Consider the following 17,653-nt stretch of genomic DNA (forward strand, 5'->3'; position numbering starts at 1 on the left):
CTCTAACAGTTAATGTCTTCTTTTGCCTCATCACCCAGTGACCAATGAAAATAAACCTGGTAAGGTTCGTAGAGTTGCAAATGCCTCCAGAATTTTCCAGGGTCAGTCCCTCAACTCTAATTTACTGAAAGGGCCATATCTGCTCAGCAACTTAAATGGTGTCATTATGAGGTTTCGTGAGATTCGAATTGCGCTGTGCGCAGACATAGAACAAATGTTCATGCAAATGAAAGTTGACACTAAAGACCGACCCTACTTACGCTTCCTCTGGAAGAACAATGGACACGTGGAAACTTATGAATACACCAGTCATATATTTGGTGCAACAGTTTCACCCTGCATAGCATCCTACGCGCTCACAAAATCTGCTCAGGACAATACAAAAACTTATCCAATTGTTCAAAAGTTTACAGAGCAGAACAGTTACATGAATGATTTGTTTCTTGCCGTATCGAGTGCAAATGAAGCTACAAACATTGTCCACGAGACTCACAAGGTTTTTGCTACAAGTGGCTTCAATCTGACGAAGTGGAAACCAAATAGTCAACAAGTTCTTGACCTGCTGAATCCGGATATCCGACCTAATCCAGATACATCCGCTCCACAAAGTCAGACGGTTCTTGGTCTGCCCTGGTTTCCAGAAGCAGATACATTTGTTATCGAGCGAAAACTGTTCCATAAGATCAAACTCGACGAAAAACGAGTCAGCGTGAACTACTTCGCTTTGTTGCTTCCATCTTTGAAGCCATAGGAAATATCGCCCTCTTTACAATAAGATTCCGCAAAGTTCTCCAAGCAGCAAGGAACCACGGTCCAAAACGGGACAAGCCATTACAGCTCGATGAGAATTCTGATTTCGAGAATCTGAAAAAAGAACTTTTGTCTTTTCAGGATGTACATCTTTCTCGCAAATTGTTAAACGAGATACCGATTTCATCGGTTGAACTACACACGTTAACAAAGGCATCCGAGTTAGCATTATCAGCAGTCAGTTTACGAATTGAACACATTGACGATTCCGTCTCAGTTGCATTTGTGATTGGTAAAGCAAGAGTTGCGCCAATAAAACGAATGACGATTCCTAATTTGGAACTACAGGCTGCAGTATATGGTGCTCAACTAGCTGAATTTGTCAAAGATGAGATGGATATTGAAGTCCAAACGGAAATTTTTTGGTCTGATAGTACAACCGTTTTGTATTGGCTACGGACACCTGAGATTCGTCATCGGATCTTCATTGCCAACAGACTAGCCAAAGTTTTAGACGTTTCCTCTGACCAAGACTTGTTCTACAATTCGTCTACCAGAAATCCCGCAGACGATGGTACCCGAAGCTACAACGTTCACCAGATGAAAGTCAACTCACGTTGGCTATTAGGCCCATCATTTTGTGTCAAAATAAAATTACGTGCCCAAAGAAAATTTAGTTTCTGCTCGACATGTTAAAATTATAATGGCAGATCCAATCAAAAGAACTGAAAAGCCAAATTGACGTATCGCGTTTTAGCAACTGGAATCGTTTACTTAGAGTTGCGGCGCTTTGCTTCTTGTTTGCAGATAAATGCAGAAAAAAAGGATTCCATTTTGTCGCTAGCTCATTATACAAAAGCTTACAATTATTTGATAAAAAGCGCCCAACATCAAGATTTTAAATCCAAAATTTCGGACTTAAGAAAAAGTATCGCAGTATCCTCAACCAGTAGAATTGTCTCCTTATCAACATTCGTCGACCATAACCAGAACTTGTGTGCTCGAGGACGATTGTCTAAAGCATTGAGTCTAGAAACTGCGCGCTTCCCGCATATCCTAGATGAAAACAATCAGAGGGTTAGAAAAATGATAAAACATATTCACCAAACAATCAAGCATTGTGGAACAGAACGAACTAGAAGATCATTAATGGAACTTTATTGGATTCTTAGGTGCAGGGCGGTAGTAGAACAAACAGTTAGACAATGTATTTAGTGCAGACGTATGATCCAAAAAGTAGCTGCCCCCCAATTGCTGACCTCCCAGACTTCAGATTACCAAGAGCAAAAAAATCTTCACGTTTTTCATACCTTAGTCTTAGAATTCGTAGGACCCTTTCCAGTTAAAGAACATGGAAGACACAGGCCTAGATACATACTCCTTTCACGTGCTTAGTAGTACGCGCTGTCCATCTAGAAGTTGTCGTCGACTTGACAACAGATTCAACAATCAATTGCATCCGTCGCTTCATTAGCCGTAGAGTGAAACCAAAAAGGTTGTTTTCCGACTGAGGAAAATCTTTTGTTGGATCAAATAACTCTTTGCAGTTCAGTATTGCAAACCTGAGAGATTGTCACGATTTTGCAAGTCAATTGCATCTGATGCAAGTGGAAATTGAGTAAGTGTTTAACCCTCCTGCGGCTCCGCACTTCGTTGGAAGTTGGGAACGCCTAGTGCAGATATTTAAGTTATCTCTGTACAAAGTAATTGGGTCTAGAACCCTATCAGATGATATTTGCCGGACACTGGTATGTAAGATTGAGTCCAATATGAATTCTAGACATCTAACGAATGTTCTGAGTGAATTTAACGATCATCTGCCTCTCACGCCTAACCAGTTTCTACTCGGAAGAGCGTCAGTTAACTACCCTCTTGGTCTTTTCGAAACGCAAAAAATCACGGGATCCAAATTATGGAAATCTGCTCAAGAACTAGCCTCGCACTTTTAGAATAGATTCCTTCGCAAATACATCCCTAGTCAACAGACAAGGTCGAAGTGGAACAAAACTTCTGAAAACTTCAAGTTAAATTATTATTTGGTTTGGCTACTTGAAGATTTCACGCCACGAGGTCTCTGGCTTCTTGCAAAAGTTATAGAATTTTACCCTGTTCAGATGGTGTTGTAAGCTCCGAGAAACTGAGAACTGCACATGCTGAGAAAGTAAGACCAGTCGTCAAGCTAAGCAAAGTCTTAATAAACAAATGAATTATTTTTGTGTTCTCGTTCTCGTTCTTTTGCAATCTATAGTCAAGCACCGTTATATTATTTGCAGTCCTTTTTTCACGCCAATTTATTTTTGGGATATTCTTTTGCTCTTTTTTGTTTGTTTGTTTACAATTGGGGCCAAGGATGTCACCGACATGACTTCTTTTTGTCGAAAAAGAACGGAAGTGATTTTCGACAAGAGCCTCAGAACACAAAACACAATCATACAAACCACTCGCAATCAAAAGAAACTAATATATTTAATCGAAATCTAAATGACAAAAAACATGTTTTATTAGCATATTCGAACGATAAACCCCACCCAAATTAAGTTGTTGTTGATAACAACTACCATCTTCACAACGTGTAATTTTTTGTTGTATTGAACTGAACTGAATGTCAGATCCCACTGGAAAATTTACACACAAATGTTATTTACAATGTCAATTATTAACAGTGTTGTTGAGAAGTTCAATTTGTGAGTCCATAAAACATGAGTTGTGACAGTTTCAAAAGTGAAGCGCAATAAAGTATATGATCATCAGATATAGTTTTTTAACAAAATCTCTAGACGCAAAGTTTTCCTCCCTATTTTAACAGCATTCCATGCAGCAGAAATAGTTGTGGAAACAGTTTCCATACAAAACTGCAAACATTGCAATTGAAAACATTGCTCTTGTGTTAGGGGCGACAATCTTTCAGCCCATGCTGGTCAAAGAACATTAATTTTTCCAAAAAACTTCTTGTCAAAGTGTACTTGCTCACTCTGCGCTAGCTTTTCTATAGAAATCCTTCAATTTTGCGTAGTGTTTTTATCTCTATTTCAAATAGATCGTCAGTGTAAAAATTGAGGCCATAGGTGGCCTCCGGAAAGACACTTGAATTGAACAGACGATGTTCACAATTAAAGTTGGTTTTCTGCAAGTTGACATTTTGATTTAGGTTTGCAACGGCTTGAAGTCTTCATTAACAAAGTGGTTTAAGTGGTGCCATGGTTACAAGAAAATTGAAAAGATGACTCCCAGATAACAAAGTGTTAGTGTACATGATTGTTCTGCCAGATAGAAAAAGTTTATCATCTTTTGCTAGTCGACCTCTTCTTCTGAATTTGACGGCTTTTGTCTTTGCGAAATTTACGAACATGCTTACCGTCCCTGAAATCTAGTTTTGATAGCAATCTGATATCTCCAGGTCTACAAACTCAGGAGTTGATGCGATACAATTTATGTAGGCCAAACTTATCGACATTTGACTAAAAAAATTTCGCGGTCGGAATATGACCAGCATGAAAAACATGATTCATCGGTGTGTCAAAATGTTGCGGAATGCTGTGGGGCACTAACAGCCTTTAATTATAAAATAACGGATCAGTGCTAGGATACCGAAAAACTTATGACCATAGAACCTCTACACATTAGTAGACGCAACCCACGACTAAATACGCGGGACGAATACAAGAGCCAGGAGTTAACATTGACTTATTAAGTGCTAAAAGCATGTTCTGTCTAACATTTTTTTGAATTATAATGTGCGCAAGGAACAATTAATCACAAAAACAAAATTTTATCATTGAAAATTTATAGAGAGAAAGTCTCCTTTTAACAGTTGTAAAAATCTTCTAAAATTTAACAAATTTTAATGCGAAAACCTACTGGACTTCTAGAAAAATTCAAAACTGTGAATAGATGATTAAGAACCGTTACTGTATGTATGCATAACTGTAAATCTTCAACTAAACTAGTTTTTAAGACCTGACGATGCAAGATACTGCTTTTACATTTGGTCGTGTATAGGGTGGTGATTATTATTTGGGAGTCCAGGTTTACATCATACTTATCGTTTGGCGAAGCTAACAAGTACAAAATGTAGTGCAGCTCAATGTATAGACACAATGATAACACCCCTGAAAACTTTGAATCTTTCTTCATACAATCATCATATAACAGTTATTTGAGAGATAAAAAACTTTATTCGTACCCTTACAACAACATAAGTCCAGTTGGTCGAACACATTTTAAAGTTCAGGGATATCGTCCCTTTCAAACCAACAAAAGCTAAACTAAGAAATGCTCGTCCCCAACGCCGTGAATATTAGCTGGTTGGTGCCCTACAGGCACTACGTTTTCATGAAGCATTTTGTATTGTTCAAACCTATCAAATAAATGATAATCTTATCACAACCATCAGCTGATAAAATAGTAAAACCGAATACACAGCATTATAAAACAAACAACTAGTGGCATAAGTAGATTAATCAAACCAGCAGCTTACCTTGTTCAACCACAGCTCCCATTGAAGCATCAGAAAATTGGAGCCAACTATGCGCCCTTGAGCCTCAAATGAGGATGGAACTCCCTAGGATAGCAAAGCTGATTTTTGTTCTGACATATGATATGATCTCAGCGTAACTATCTTTTTTTCTAGCAAAGAATTTTGACGCCAGATTTTTCAACGCCTTTGAAGCTGATGGGCCAGCTCCACACCAGTGCATGCAAAGACAAGTGGACAAAACGTTGCTTTCTCAAAAACAATTACTTATTGTTAATATTTGTTCTTTTTAATGTATTCATGGTACTTGTAGGCTTCTCTACTGCCTTTAGGCCATTCTTTTGCCAGCGGCGGTTGAAAATTTTGTCATCAAAACAAATTTGTTGAAATTGGATGCCCAAAGTCCGTTGGCCTTGAGATCTAATCTTGCATCGTCAACAGTCATCGTTGATTTAAGAGCAAAGTTTCCACATGCAACGGCTGAAGATGATGTTTGATCTCGAAATCATGACAGACATATTTAAGAAGAGAATTGGAGAACACAAAAATCACTCAACAAGCCAAGAACTGCTCGAAGAAACTAACGCATTGCATAGAAACCTTCAGTTTACATTAGAAAAAGTAGATGCAAACGGCGAACTATCTTTTCTTGACATGAACATGTGTGTTAGCAAGGAAAATGAAATCTAATTGAAATGGTACCGTTAGCCTACTGATAACCCGATAATTTATAATTTTCTTAGTTTTGCCCCATAAAAACAAGAGAAACACATTGTACAAGGCACTGTGCATAGTATTTTCCGTTGCACGAGTAATTGTAAAAGTTTCGAAGTAGCACTTAAAACAAACAGGGTATACAGTACCCTAAAAACTAAACGCAAAATTCGCAAACGAACACCTCTCAACGCTTGTTGTGGGAAAACAGAAAGTCTCAAATACCAAGAAAGAACAATACACCATTAGAGAAAAGATTTAAGAGAAAATAACAACTTTGAAGCAATTCAGAGGTAATTTAGGCTTCCAATTGAAATAAAAACTAGAACACATATCTCGGTTAAATATTTGTTTTCAACTAAGAAAGTGAGAACTTGCATGCATTGGCTTACGTCGAAATTCGATAACAACTTGAAATCTCACGTGAATTAAGAACTTTCTTGTAGAGCATGTGAATCCACCCTTGTTAGTAAAACTTTCCGTCACAAAACCACGAGGATGACAAAGAAGCAGAAACTTGATTCACCTATCTAACTGCATGTAAGCAACTGCCGTGAATTGTCAAAGGCATCGATTTGGCGGATCATTGGCCAGTGCAGCAACACTAAAAAATTGTTTAACGTAGAGGCATTGCACATAACGCAAGGAAAACCAAAATTAAACACGCGGGACAAAAACCGGGTGCATGAGCTGACACTCAAGTGTTAGTCTGAAATGTGAGTCGGCTTGTTTGAAAATACGTTAACAAATAAAATATGCAGCTGAAAAGCAAAAAATTACGCTACTTTCGGAAAACAGTCCGTCAAAATTTCAAAAGTGAAAAATTAGCTGCTTGTGTTGAAAATGGAAAAACGAAGACTTTCAAAAGCTCTAAAAGTTTGATTTTAACATACTGACCAATTCAAAGATTGAAAAAAGCCTAATCGTTATAATTTTTGTAGATACAATATCATTTTGGTTGAAAACACCAATGGAGCAAAGTTGATAATCTGACGATTTTTATCTCTGGCTAAGTCAAAGTAGCGAATCTCGTTTCCACTCGAGGTGCTCTTAATTCCAACCGAAGTTTTTGTGTTTTAGGTATTTTGAGCTCTAGTATCTTCAAGACGACGACTAAAATGCAAAAGTTATCAACAGTAGTGTCGAAAATTAACCATCAGTATTTATACCTTTGAATATTTGTACAATCTCGAAGATCAATCTCTCACCACATCAATTTACCAGTCCAACTGATAATTGTTAAGGGTAGCTGTCAACAGCTGATGAGGTACCTTTAATTGCGATGAACAAGGGAGAACTTTTGATTATTTAGAGTTTGGATATGGCCATTATGTGAATAAAGCAAGGAGCTGTTCATAGAGTTTTTATGTTCAATAAATTGAGATGAAAAACATTTTATTGGTACTTTTAGAGCACTTATATGCAGACACAAACCTACTTGCCTTCAAATGTACTTAGTCCGAGTATCAGCAACCTTTACTTCGAAAACATTATGAACTCAATTGAAAATTAGAATTAACGTTCAACCTTCCAGCTACAACCCATCTATGACTAATGTGATGATCAACAAAAAAAATGATAAAAAAGTAGTTTGGAATCTTGAGAAAAACCAGTGTCCGATAGATTTTTTGACTTCAAAGATATAGGTAACTCATTCCATCATGCAATAGTTTTAAAGGAACCGATTTTTTAAAAACAATGATCTGTTTTCTCAACATTATCTCAGGAATGGCTCGCTTTCGGGAAATTTGAAATTCTTTAATTTCCTTTAGTCATTTAACAAGTTTGTAAAGGAATCGCGAAGTTCATTATATCTCATATGGGGTGTATCTCGTTTTGGACAGTGGAAAGCATGTGCCACAGTGAAGTTTTATTGCTTGCGCATAGTGATATAATCCTCACTGTGTTCTAACCAAAGCGAAAGGCAATGCTATCACAAACTTCGCTTTTCGTTTGGTCAAACTGATATCGCTTCAATGGTATAGCGTTCAACTGGCGAAATCAAGTGAGCGAATTTAGTTTTCATTCAAGTCGCTCTTAATTCCCAACAAGGATTTTAAGTTTCAGGGATTTTAGTCTCTATTTTTTTCAAAACCGACGGCTACAACACAAAAGACATTACCTGCTCTAAACGCCAGTATTTAAACGCCAGTATTTAATTTTTTGAATACTTGAAAAGTCTCGGACGTCAGCCTCTCTGGCCGAACATGTTAGTAAATCGAGGAGTTTTTCATACGGTTTTTATATTCGATGAAAAAACATTTTTTTGGTACACATAGACCACTTATGTGCCGACATAAACGGACTTGCATACACATGTACTTAGTTTGAGCATAAGCAATCTTTACTTCAACACATTATGAACTCAATCGGAAGTTAGAGTTAACGTCCAATACGGAATTCCTTCCAGATACACCCCATTTATGACTAAGGGGATGATCAACAAAAAAAAGATTGAAAAAACGTGGAAGCTTAAAAAATCCAGTGCCCTATTGATTTTCTGGCTTAAAAGTTATAGGTAACTCATTTCAACATGCAATAGTAAAAAAAAATTTAGCAAAGCCTTGATCTACTTTCTCGAAATTATCACAGGAATGATTAGTTTTCGGGAAACTCGCAGTGACACTTTTATTTTATTTCCAAAAAATGTTTATGCAGGAGACTTCAACTACTAGGATCCTGTCATTTAAGTTCAAGTTGGTGACAGCGTTCATTTACCATTATTGCAACAAGTTTGTAAACTTGAGTTTTTTCCGAATTGCTGAAGAGATGATCGCACATAGTGAACAGGAAATGACCGATAAGATTTAAAAATTTATTATTGAACATTCCTAAAGCAAAGATTGTCATCATAATGCTGTTTTCTCCGTTCGGATAGATTTTAGTGCGTCCGCCATTTTTCTTCGAATCACTTTCACTTCCTCAATAAATTGGGGGGATAAGCCAATTATAGCGCCAAGTTGTTTAACCATTAAAGACCCTTTAGTATTTGCTACAAATATTTTTGTTGTTGTCCTGAATGATACCTTCGTTCCTTTGGAAAAGTTTGCAGACAATAATGTATCAAATTTTTCGATGTTTCAAGATATAGCCTATTTCAATCAAAACATTTTTTTTGGAAACAGGTTTCCTGCTCTTAAATTATTTTTTTTTTGAATATCGATGTTTTTGTTTTTGTATTCGTATCAAGAGCGCTTTGGACATGATTTGCAGTTTTCTCGGAGACTTGAACGGAGGTTATTTATGCAAAGCAGAAGAAAGCGAGGACAAAGTAACGTTTTGTAGGACATTCCCTGTTTTTTAGTTATGCAGCTCTAAAAGCCGTTATTCCGTTCAACACGTTGCTGTTAATTGCTGAGAAATGATCGGAATGAAATTACAGCGAATCTCAAAAAGCTTAGTTTTTCAATTTCTATTAGGATTTTGTGCTATTTTGAGCCAAAAGCTTCCAATTGATTTTATGAAATGTTGCAAAAATTTGTTTTTGATCCATCAAACCACAGAAAGTTTTTGGTATATAAAATAAGATCGATGGTGGAGAAAAACTTTCTTTAAATCCGAACTGTTCTTTGATTAGAATACTGGTATTCTAATGATCAGGTAGCACCAGTGATAAAAACCCCTTAAAAAGAAATAAAGGAGTCAGGTCTACTATTACTATAATTAAGTGATTCGAAGCATTTCGTTCATAATGACAAGGGTTTTATTTGCGAGCTCTAAACATGATAATATGGTTTCATGCTCCACTTAAGTGTTTATTAAATGTGTTAAGATATAAAGTATATCAGCTTTTTTCTTAAGTAAAACGCAAAAATTTCCCGACGACTTACGATGTCTATGTTTCTTTATAGCCTCCATTCATTTTTTTTTGCATTCGGTTCTGTATTTTTTCAAATGTCCTGCGTTCAATCCACACGACCGCAGAAGTTCCAACAAATTTAAAAAGGTTTATTAGTTTTCAGCAATTCTTTTCTCCGTGATTAAGTCGCCAAGCAATTTTTCTAATTATTAAGCTTCATTTGAATACGTCAAAATCACTAATCTTGTTGACAAATTGACGTCTAATTTTTTACGATTTGAATTGTTGACTACTGCATTTTGCTTAACGCAATGCTTGTATATGTTGAGGAAAATTTTTCGACAAATTTTCAAACTTGGGCGATCAAATTATTAGAATGCATTAGAACTGGTTATTTTATTTTAAACGAATCAACCAATCAAAAAAACAACAATCTCAGTGCAAAAAATGACAAATAAAAAAACTTCATCCGTACTAATAGTAGAGGTAATGTTAGACCGAATCAGAAATCAGTGTTAGATCAGAACCGGAGATAATGACTGAAAACGTGGAGAACGCAAAACCGTCGATCTCTGTGGGTTTAAAAATAGACTACTGCAAGTGGACTAGCGTTTAATAGTTTCTCCTGAAACGTTATAACAAAATATTGATACATAGAAAACAATTCTCCAACATTTTATTTGAATGTAGACTGCTATTCTAGCGTAGACATTATGGTTAGTCTTTGGAAATAATGGTTATTTAAAGACGTCAAAGAATATCCTCCAGTGCAAATCAAACGTCATATGTTATCCCCCTGGATTAGCAGAAGAAATTTTGATCTGTTAAATGAAATGAAAATTCTAAAAGGAACAAATAAAACAAAAACGCTTTGCAAGTTCATGATAAAAGTCTTGTGGCAAGTAGGTGTTCTCACTTTATTTAACAGTTATTATGAGAAAACCATTAAATCCCAAACAATACATCATTGCTGAGCTCATGTCGCTAAATTTGATCAAAAATCAAGTGGACGATCAAATTCCAGCATTTTTATACTCTTGCAAACAGGTTTCCATTTTACTGAAAAATATCTTAATTAACATTAAAAACCTAAAAAAGTCCATCAATTTGAAGGACGGGAAAAGTGATTTCTATTTAAATATATCCAGAAAAACATTTTTAAACTAAAAACTTTTTGAGATTCATGAATTTGCGTCAAAGTTTTTTAATGAGCTGTTTTTAAAGTCTTGGTTCGCAAAGTTTTGATCTTGGTTAGCTAACACCATTTTGCAGTCCGTAAAATTGTTATATTTGATCACCCTAGAGATAAAATATTTTATTGGTATATTTAGACCACTTATGTGCAGACACAAACTTACTTGCATACAAATTTACCTAGTGCGAGCATCAGCAATTTTTACTTCGAAAACAATAGAAGCTCAATCGAAAATCAGAATTAACGTCCAATACTGAAGTCCTTCCAGCTACAACCCATTTATGACTAATGGAATGATCAACAAAAAGAACGATAAAAAGTTCATTTGAAGCTGAAAAAAAAACCAGTGTTCAATAGAATTTCCGACTTCAAATATATAGGTAAAACATTCCAACTTTCAATACTTAAAAAAATGAACTTTTTAACAGCCCTGATCTAATTTCTCAAAATTATCGCAAGAATGGCTAGGTTTCGCGAAACTCGCAGTAACACTTTTTTTGTATTCGCAAAAAATTTTTTATGCAGGAGACTTAAAAAGGTAGGGGATCTTGTGATTTAATTTCAACCTGGTGACAGCGTACATATACATTGATTGCAACAGGTTTCTAAACCTGAGTTTTTTCCCAATTGCCAAAAAGATGTTCGCACACATTGAACAGAAAATGACGGAACAGATTAAAAGATACATTATTAAACGTTCCTAAAGCAAAGATTGTCATTATAATGCTCTTTTCTCTGAAATTGTTTGGATAGGTTTTAATGAGTCTGCCATTTTTCTTAGAATGACTTTCACTTCCTCAATGAATTGGTGAAGAGGCCAATTATAACGCCGAGTTATCTAACCATCAAAGACTATTTAGTATTTGCTCCAATTACTTTGGTTGTTGACCTCAATGATACCTTCATTCCTTTTGAAAAGTTTGCAGACGTTAATGTATCAAATTTTTTGAAGTTGAAAGATATAGCCTATTTAAAAAAAAGTTATTTCCAAGTTTTTTGGCAACAGGTTTCCTGCTCTCAAATTACTGTTTCGAATGTCAATTTTTCGTTTTTGTATTCATGTCAACAGCGCTTTGGACATAATTTCCAGTTGTTTCGAAAACTTGAACGGAGTTTATTTAAGCAAAGCAGAAAAAAGCGAGGACAAAGTAATGCTTTGTAGGACATTCCCTGTTTTGTAGTTGTGTAGTCCCAGAAGCTATTATTCAGTTCAACGCGTTGCTGTTGATTGCTGAGAAATGATCGTAATAAAACTACAGCGAACCTCAAAAAGTTTAGTTTTTCAAAATTTATTAGGATTTAGTGTGAATTTCAGCAAAAAACTTCCAAATGAGTTTAAAAATGTTGCAACAATTTGCTTTGGATCCATCAAACTACAGAAAGTCTGTGGTATATGAACTAAGATGGATGGTAGAGAAACTTTTCCTAAAGCCGTGCTGTTCTGCGTTAAGAATATTGGTATTCTGATGATCAGGTAGCACCATTGACGAAAAACCTATAAGAAGACAAAAGGTAAATAGTTAGCGCTACTACTACTAAATTTAACTGGTTCGAAGCATTTCGTACAAGATAACAAGTGTTTTTTTACAAGCTGTAAACAAGATAGAAAGGATTTATGTTCAACTGAGATGTTTTTAAAATATGTTAAAAAATCAACATATTAAATTTTTTCTTAAGTACGGCCCAAAAAACTCCCGACGACTTTCGTTGTTAAGGTTTCTCGTAGCCTTTTTTGAAAAAAAAACGCAACAAAAACCTAATAGCAGCAAGTTCTGTTTTTTTCAGATGTCCTGTGTTAATTTAACACAACCGACACAGTTTCCACCAAAGTAAAGAAAGGTTTGAAAAATTTCAGCATTTGTTTTCTCTTGATTAAACTGCCAAGCAATTTCCCTAATTATTTAGCTTCATTTGAATAAATTAGAATCCCTGATCTTGTTGAGCAATTGACATCTATTTTTTTGTTTGAATTGTTGAATAGGACTACTGCATTTTGCTTAACGCAATGCTTGTATATGTTGAGGAAAAATTTTTAACAAATCTTCAAACTTGAGCGATCGAATAATGAGAGAGGAGTTTTAAAAGTTTTTAAATGCGTTGTTTTTAATTATTTTAAGTGAACAATATTCATCTGTTCTTTCATACGGTTTCATTTGAAAACCTTTTTTCGTGTTTCTTCCAAATTAACAGTTCGAATAAGATCTCAGTGCAACAATTGACAACAAATAAACAAAGTCATCCGTAATATTGGTAGAGGTAATGTTAGACCGAATCAGGAATCCTGTTGACCAAACCGACATGAGACAAAGTATTTTCATTTTATTGTTTGAGATAATGGCTGAAGACAAGGACAACCCAAAATAGTAGATCTCTGTGGATTTAAAAATAGACTACCGCAAGTCGACTACCGTTTAATATATTCTCCTGAAACGTTAAAACAAAATATTGATACAAAAAAAATTATTCTCCAATTTTTTGTTTGAATATAGACTGCTATTCAAGCGCAGACATCATGGTTGGTCTTTGGGAAAAAAAGGTTATTCGAAGACTTCGAAGAATATCTACCAGTGCAAATCAAACTTCAGATGTTATCCCCCAGGACGAGCAGAAGAACATATGAGCGATTAAATGAAATGACAATTTTAAAGACAACAAAAAAAACAAAAATGCTTCACAAATTCTTTGTAGATGTCTGATAGAGATGTTCGCACATATTGAACACAAAATGACCGAATAGATTGAAAGATACATTATTGAACATTCCTAAAGCAAAGATTGTCATCATAATGCTCGTTTCTCCGTTCGGATAGGATTTAATGCGTCTGCCATTTTTCTTAGAATGACTTTCACTTCCTCAATGAATTGGGGGGATAAGCCAATTATAGCGCCAAGTTATTTAACCATTAAAGACCCTTTAGTATTTGCTACAATTATTTTTGTTGTTGTCCTGAATGATACCTTCATTCCTTTGGAAAAGTTTGCAGAAGATAGTGTATCAATTTTTTTGATGTTTCAAGATATTGCCTATTTCAATCAAAACAATTTTTTGGCATCAAGTTTCCTGCTCTTAAATTATTTTTTTAATATCGATGATTTGGTTTTTGTATTCGCATCAAGAGCGCTTTGGACATGGTTTGCAGTTTTCTCGGAGACTTGAACGGAGCTTATTTATGCAAAGCAGAAGAAAGCGAGGACAAAGTAATGCTTTGTAGGACATTCCCTGTTTTGTAGTTATGCATTACTAGAAGCTATTATTCAGTTTAACACGTTGCTGTTGGTTGCTGAGAAATGATCGTAATAAAACTATAGCGAACCTCGAAAAGCTTAGTTTTTTAATATTTATTAGGATTTAGTGCCAGTTTGAGCCATAATCTTCCAATTGACTTTAAAAAGTGTTGCAACAATTTGTTTTTGAGCCTTCAAACTACAGAAAGTCTGTGGTATATAAAATAGGATCCATGGTAGAGAAACTTTTCCTAAAGCCGTGCTGTTCTGCGTTTAGAATACTGGTACTTTGATGATCAGGTAGCACCATTGATGAAAAACCTTTAAGAAGACAAGAGGTAAAGAGTTAGTGCTACTACTACTAAATATAACTGGTTCGAAGCATTTCGTACATGATAACAAGTGTTTTTTTACAAGCTGTAAACATAATGGTAAGGTATCATGACCAACTGAGGTGTTTTTAAAGTATGTTAACAAATCACCTATATCAAATTTTTTCTTAAGTACGGCCCAAGAAGGTCCCAACAACTTTCGATGTCTAAGTTTCTCATAGCCTCCAGTCATTTTTTCTTTGAAAAAAAACGCAACAAAAATTTAATTGCATTAGGTTCTGTATTTTTTAAATGTCCTGTGTTAATTTAACACGACCGACAGAAGTTCCACCAAAGTAAAAAAAAGGTTTGAATAGTTTTCAGCATTTCTTAACTCCGTGATTAAGTTGCCAAGCAATTTCCCTAATTCTTGGGCTTCACTTGAATAGGTTAGAATCCCTGATCTTGTTTAGCAATTGACATCTAATTTTTTTACGATTTGAATTTTTGAATAGGGCTACTAAATTTAGCTTAATGCAATGCTTGTATAAGTTGGGGAAAGATTTACTGACAAGTTTTTAACCTTGAGCGATCGAATTATGAGAGAGGTATTTTTATAATTTTTAAATGCGTTATTTTTTATTGTTTTAAATTAACGATATTCATCTGTTCTTTCATACGGTTTCATTTGAAAAGTCTCTTTTTCCTGTATCTTCCAAAGTAGATGTGCATGCTCGAAGATATCTTAATCCAACAAAATTTCAACCCTTCTCCAGTTTATATCTTTTTATGTGCATGAGAACTGGTTAGTTTAAACAAATCAACCAATCAAAAAAGCAACAATCTCAGTGCAAAAATTGACAGCAAATAGAAAAATTTCATCCCTTATAATGGTAGAGGTAATGTTAGACCGAATCAGAAATCCAATTAAACCAAACCAACACAAAACAAAGTATTTTCATTTGATTGTTTGAGATAATGGTTGAAAACAAGAACAACCGATAATCGTAGATTGTGGGTTTTAAAATATACTACCGCAAGTTGACTAGCATTTAACAGTTTCTCCTGAAATGTTAATACGAAATTTTTATACAAAGAAATTAATTCTCCAACAATTTATTTGAATATAGACTGCTATTCAAGCGTAGACATTATGGTTAGTCTTTGGAAAAAATGATTATTCGAAGACGTCGAAGAATACCCTCCAGTGCAAATCAAACGTCATATGTTATCCCCCTGGATTAGGAGAAGAAATTCTGATCTGTTAAATGAAATGAAAATTCTAAAGACAACAAATAAAACAAAAACGCTTAGCAAGTTCTTGTTAGATGTCTTGTGGCAAATAGGGTTCTCACTTTATTTAACAGTTATTATGAGAAAATCATTAAATTCCAAACAATACAGCAAAGCTGAGCTCATGTAGCTAAATGTGACCAAAAACGCAGAAGAGGAACAAATCCCAGCGTTCTTAAAATCTTGCAAACAGATTTCCAGTTTGTTAAAAAATATCTTAATTAACATGAAAAACTTCAAAAATTTCCATCAATTTGGAGGACGACAATAGTGATTTCTATTTAAAAGGATGTAGGGATGTAGGATGAGAAACATGTTTCAAACTAAAATCTTGTTAAGCTTCATGACCTATCGTCAAAATTCTTTCAAGAGCTGACTTTAAATTCTTGGTTCGCAAAGTTTTTTGATCTTCGTTAGCCAACTTCCTCAAAAATGTGGTGTTTTACAGGTCAAAATCAGTCCCTCAAAGATATAAAACAAGGTCACGGGCACAGATTGTTAAAATTTTTACGAAGTTTTCTCAAAGGCTTGCGACAAAATAAAGAAAATGATCCTTTTTCAGAGAGAAACTGCTTCAATTGAACTTATCGATAAACCTTTCTTTATTAATTAAAGATTAATGTTCAACAAGAATATACAAACAATTGAACAGAAAACAAGCATTTTATTGTATGCATTTTTTATCTTCCTGTGTTACACGGGGTTCCAGTCATAGACCTCTTCTGTTTTCGACATGTTCTGACGATCTACCAATAGTTGTTTTTTCCTAGTCAGCCGTTCTTTTCGCTGATGTTCAGTGCTGTTAGAACCGCGATGAACTGAAAAACTGCAATAGGATAGGAACTGAAAAACTGCAACCGCGATGGACTTGAATAGACCATTGCTTGGATCTGTTAAAACAACCTAATGTTTCAATACAAAATTAAAAAATAACTGAACTTACTCAGAAAAGAAAAATTATGCCTATTGCTTTCTCTTTCACTGTAAATGACTGCTAAAGCTGCAGATTTGGACAATAGCAATCATCTCGGTTGACAGGTACACGTTGATTCCTGCATTTTGAATCTTTTCTCTGACTCAGAAGAACATTAACGATCTAATTTTACAGCAAAAAATAGCCCATTTCTCGATCGATGTTAAGCGGTACTTTTTTTCTGCATCCGAGAGTTGATAATTCAAAGGTCCGAGTTTAACGTATTTGAGTCTTTCACCAAGCGTATCACAAAAAAAACATTGACGAGTGTAAGATAGCATTGAAAAACGCAAATTTACTTATTCCTCTTTCTGTAATTTTCTGTTATTATGCAGTAAAAGTAAAAATATTTACTTATTTACAAATTTACAAATTTTACAAATATTTACAAATTTACTTATTCCTCTTTCTGTAATTTTCTGTTATTATGCAGTAAAAGTAAAAATAGTTTAAATGAAATTTAAGTAAATTTTTATTTTTCTATATTTAGAACTCAGCACCTGCGACAACAGTGACGTCAATTGTCCAAAGTACCACGATGTGCAAGTCGGTAGGCGAAAGCAGATGACTCTGCCAGAAATCAAACGAGAAGCGCAGAGACTCAGTTTTAAGTATCAAATAGAAGTCCTCCAATAGCACATGGACTTTCTCGACCCCGTTGTTCTGAAAAACAGTCTGAGCATCTGAGACCCGAAAGGAAAATTTGAAACTTGTAGGCCTATTTTTTCTTGCCGTCTTCGAGGAAAATTTTTGAGCGAGCCGTGAACTGTCTAATCAAAATTGTGTACGGAGAGTAGTTAAGATTTCAGCTTAGTGTTTCTACTACTGAAGCTCTTTTTGAAATAACTGAAAACTTGAGGTTTGCGAGAAGTAAGGTATTATGTTGGGTATTTGTTGAAACAAAGAAAGCATTTGGTAC

At 35.0% G+C, this 17,653-nt stretch overlaps 3 protein-coding genes across 4 annotated transcripts in view; 1 reads left to right on the plus strand and 2 right to left on the minus strand.

Annotated features, from left to right (window-relative positions):
- LOC142340621 (cyclin-dependent kinase 2-associated protein 1-like) overlaps positions 1-17,653 on the minus strand; it is a 575,438-nt gene that overhangs the window by 319,903 nt on the left and 237,882 nt on the right. The gene's annotated exons all lie outside the window — the stretch shown is intronic.
- The window catches only part of LOC142340620 (large ribosomal subunit protein bL17m-like), a 435,605-nt gene that overhangs the window by 27,203 nt on the left and 390,749 nt on the right, over positions 1-17,653 (minus strand). The window lies entirely within an intron of this gene.
- LOC142341415 (uncharacterized) lies at positions 167-17,370 on the plus strand. Its single transcript, XM_075392342.1, has 3 exons — positions 167-703; positions 892-1,366; positions 17,225-17,370. Exons 1-3 carry the CDS (start codon positions 167-169, stop codon positions 17,368-17,370), a joined length of 1,158 nt encoding a protein of 385 aa, XP_075248457.1.

Source organism: Convolutriloba macropyga, chromosome 6 (assembly GCF_964194025.1).
Source record: "Convolutriloba macropyga chromosome 6, txConMacr16.3, whole genome shotgun sequence".
NCBI classification, from domain to species: Eukaryota; Metazoa; Xenacoelomorpha; order Acoela; family Convolutidae; genus Convolutriloba; species Convolutriloba macropyga.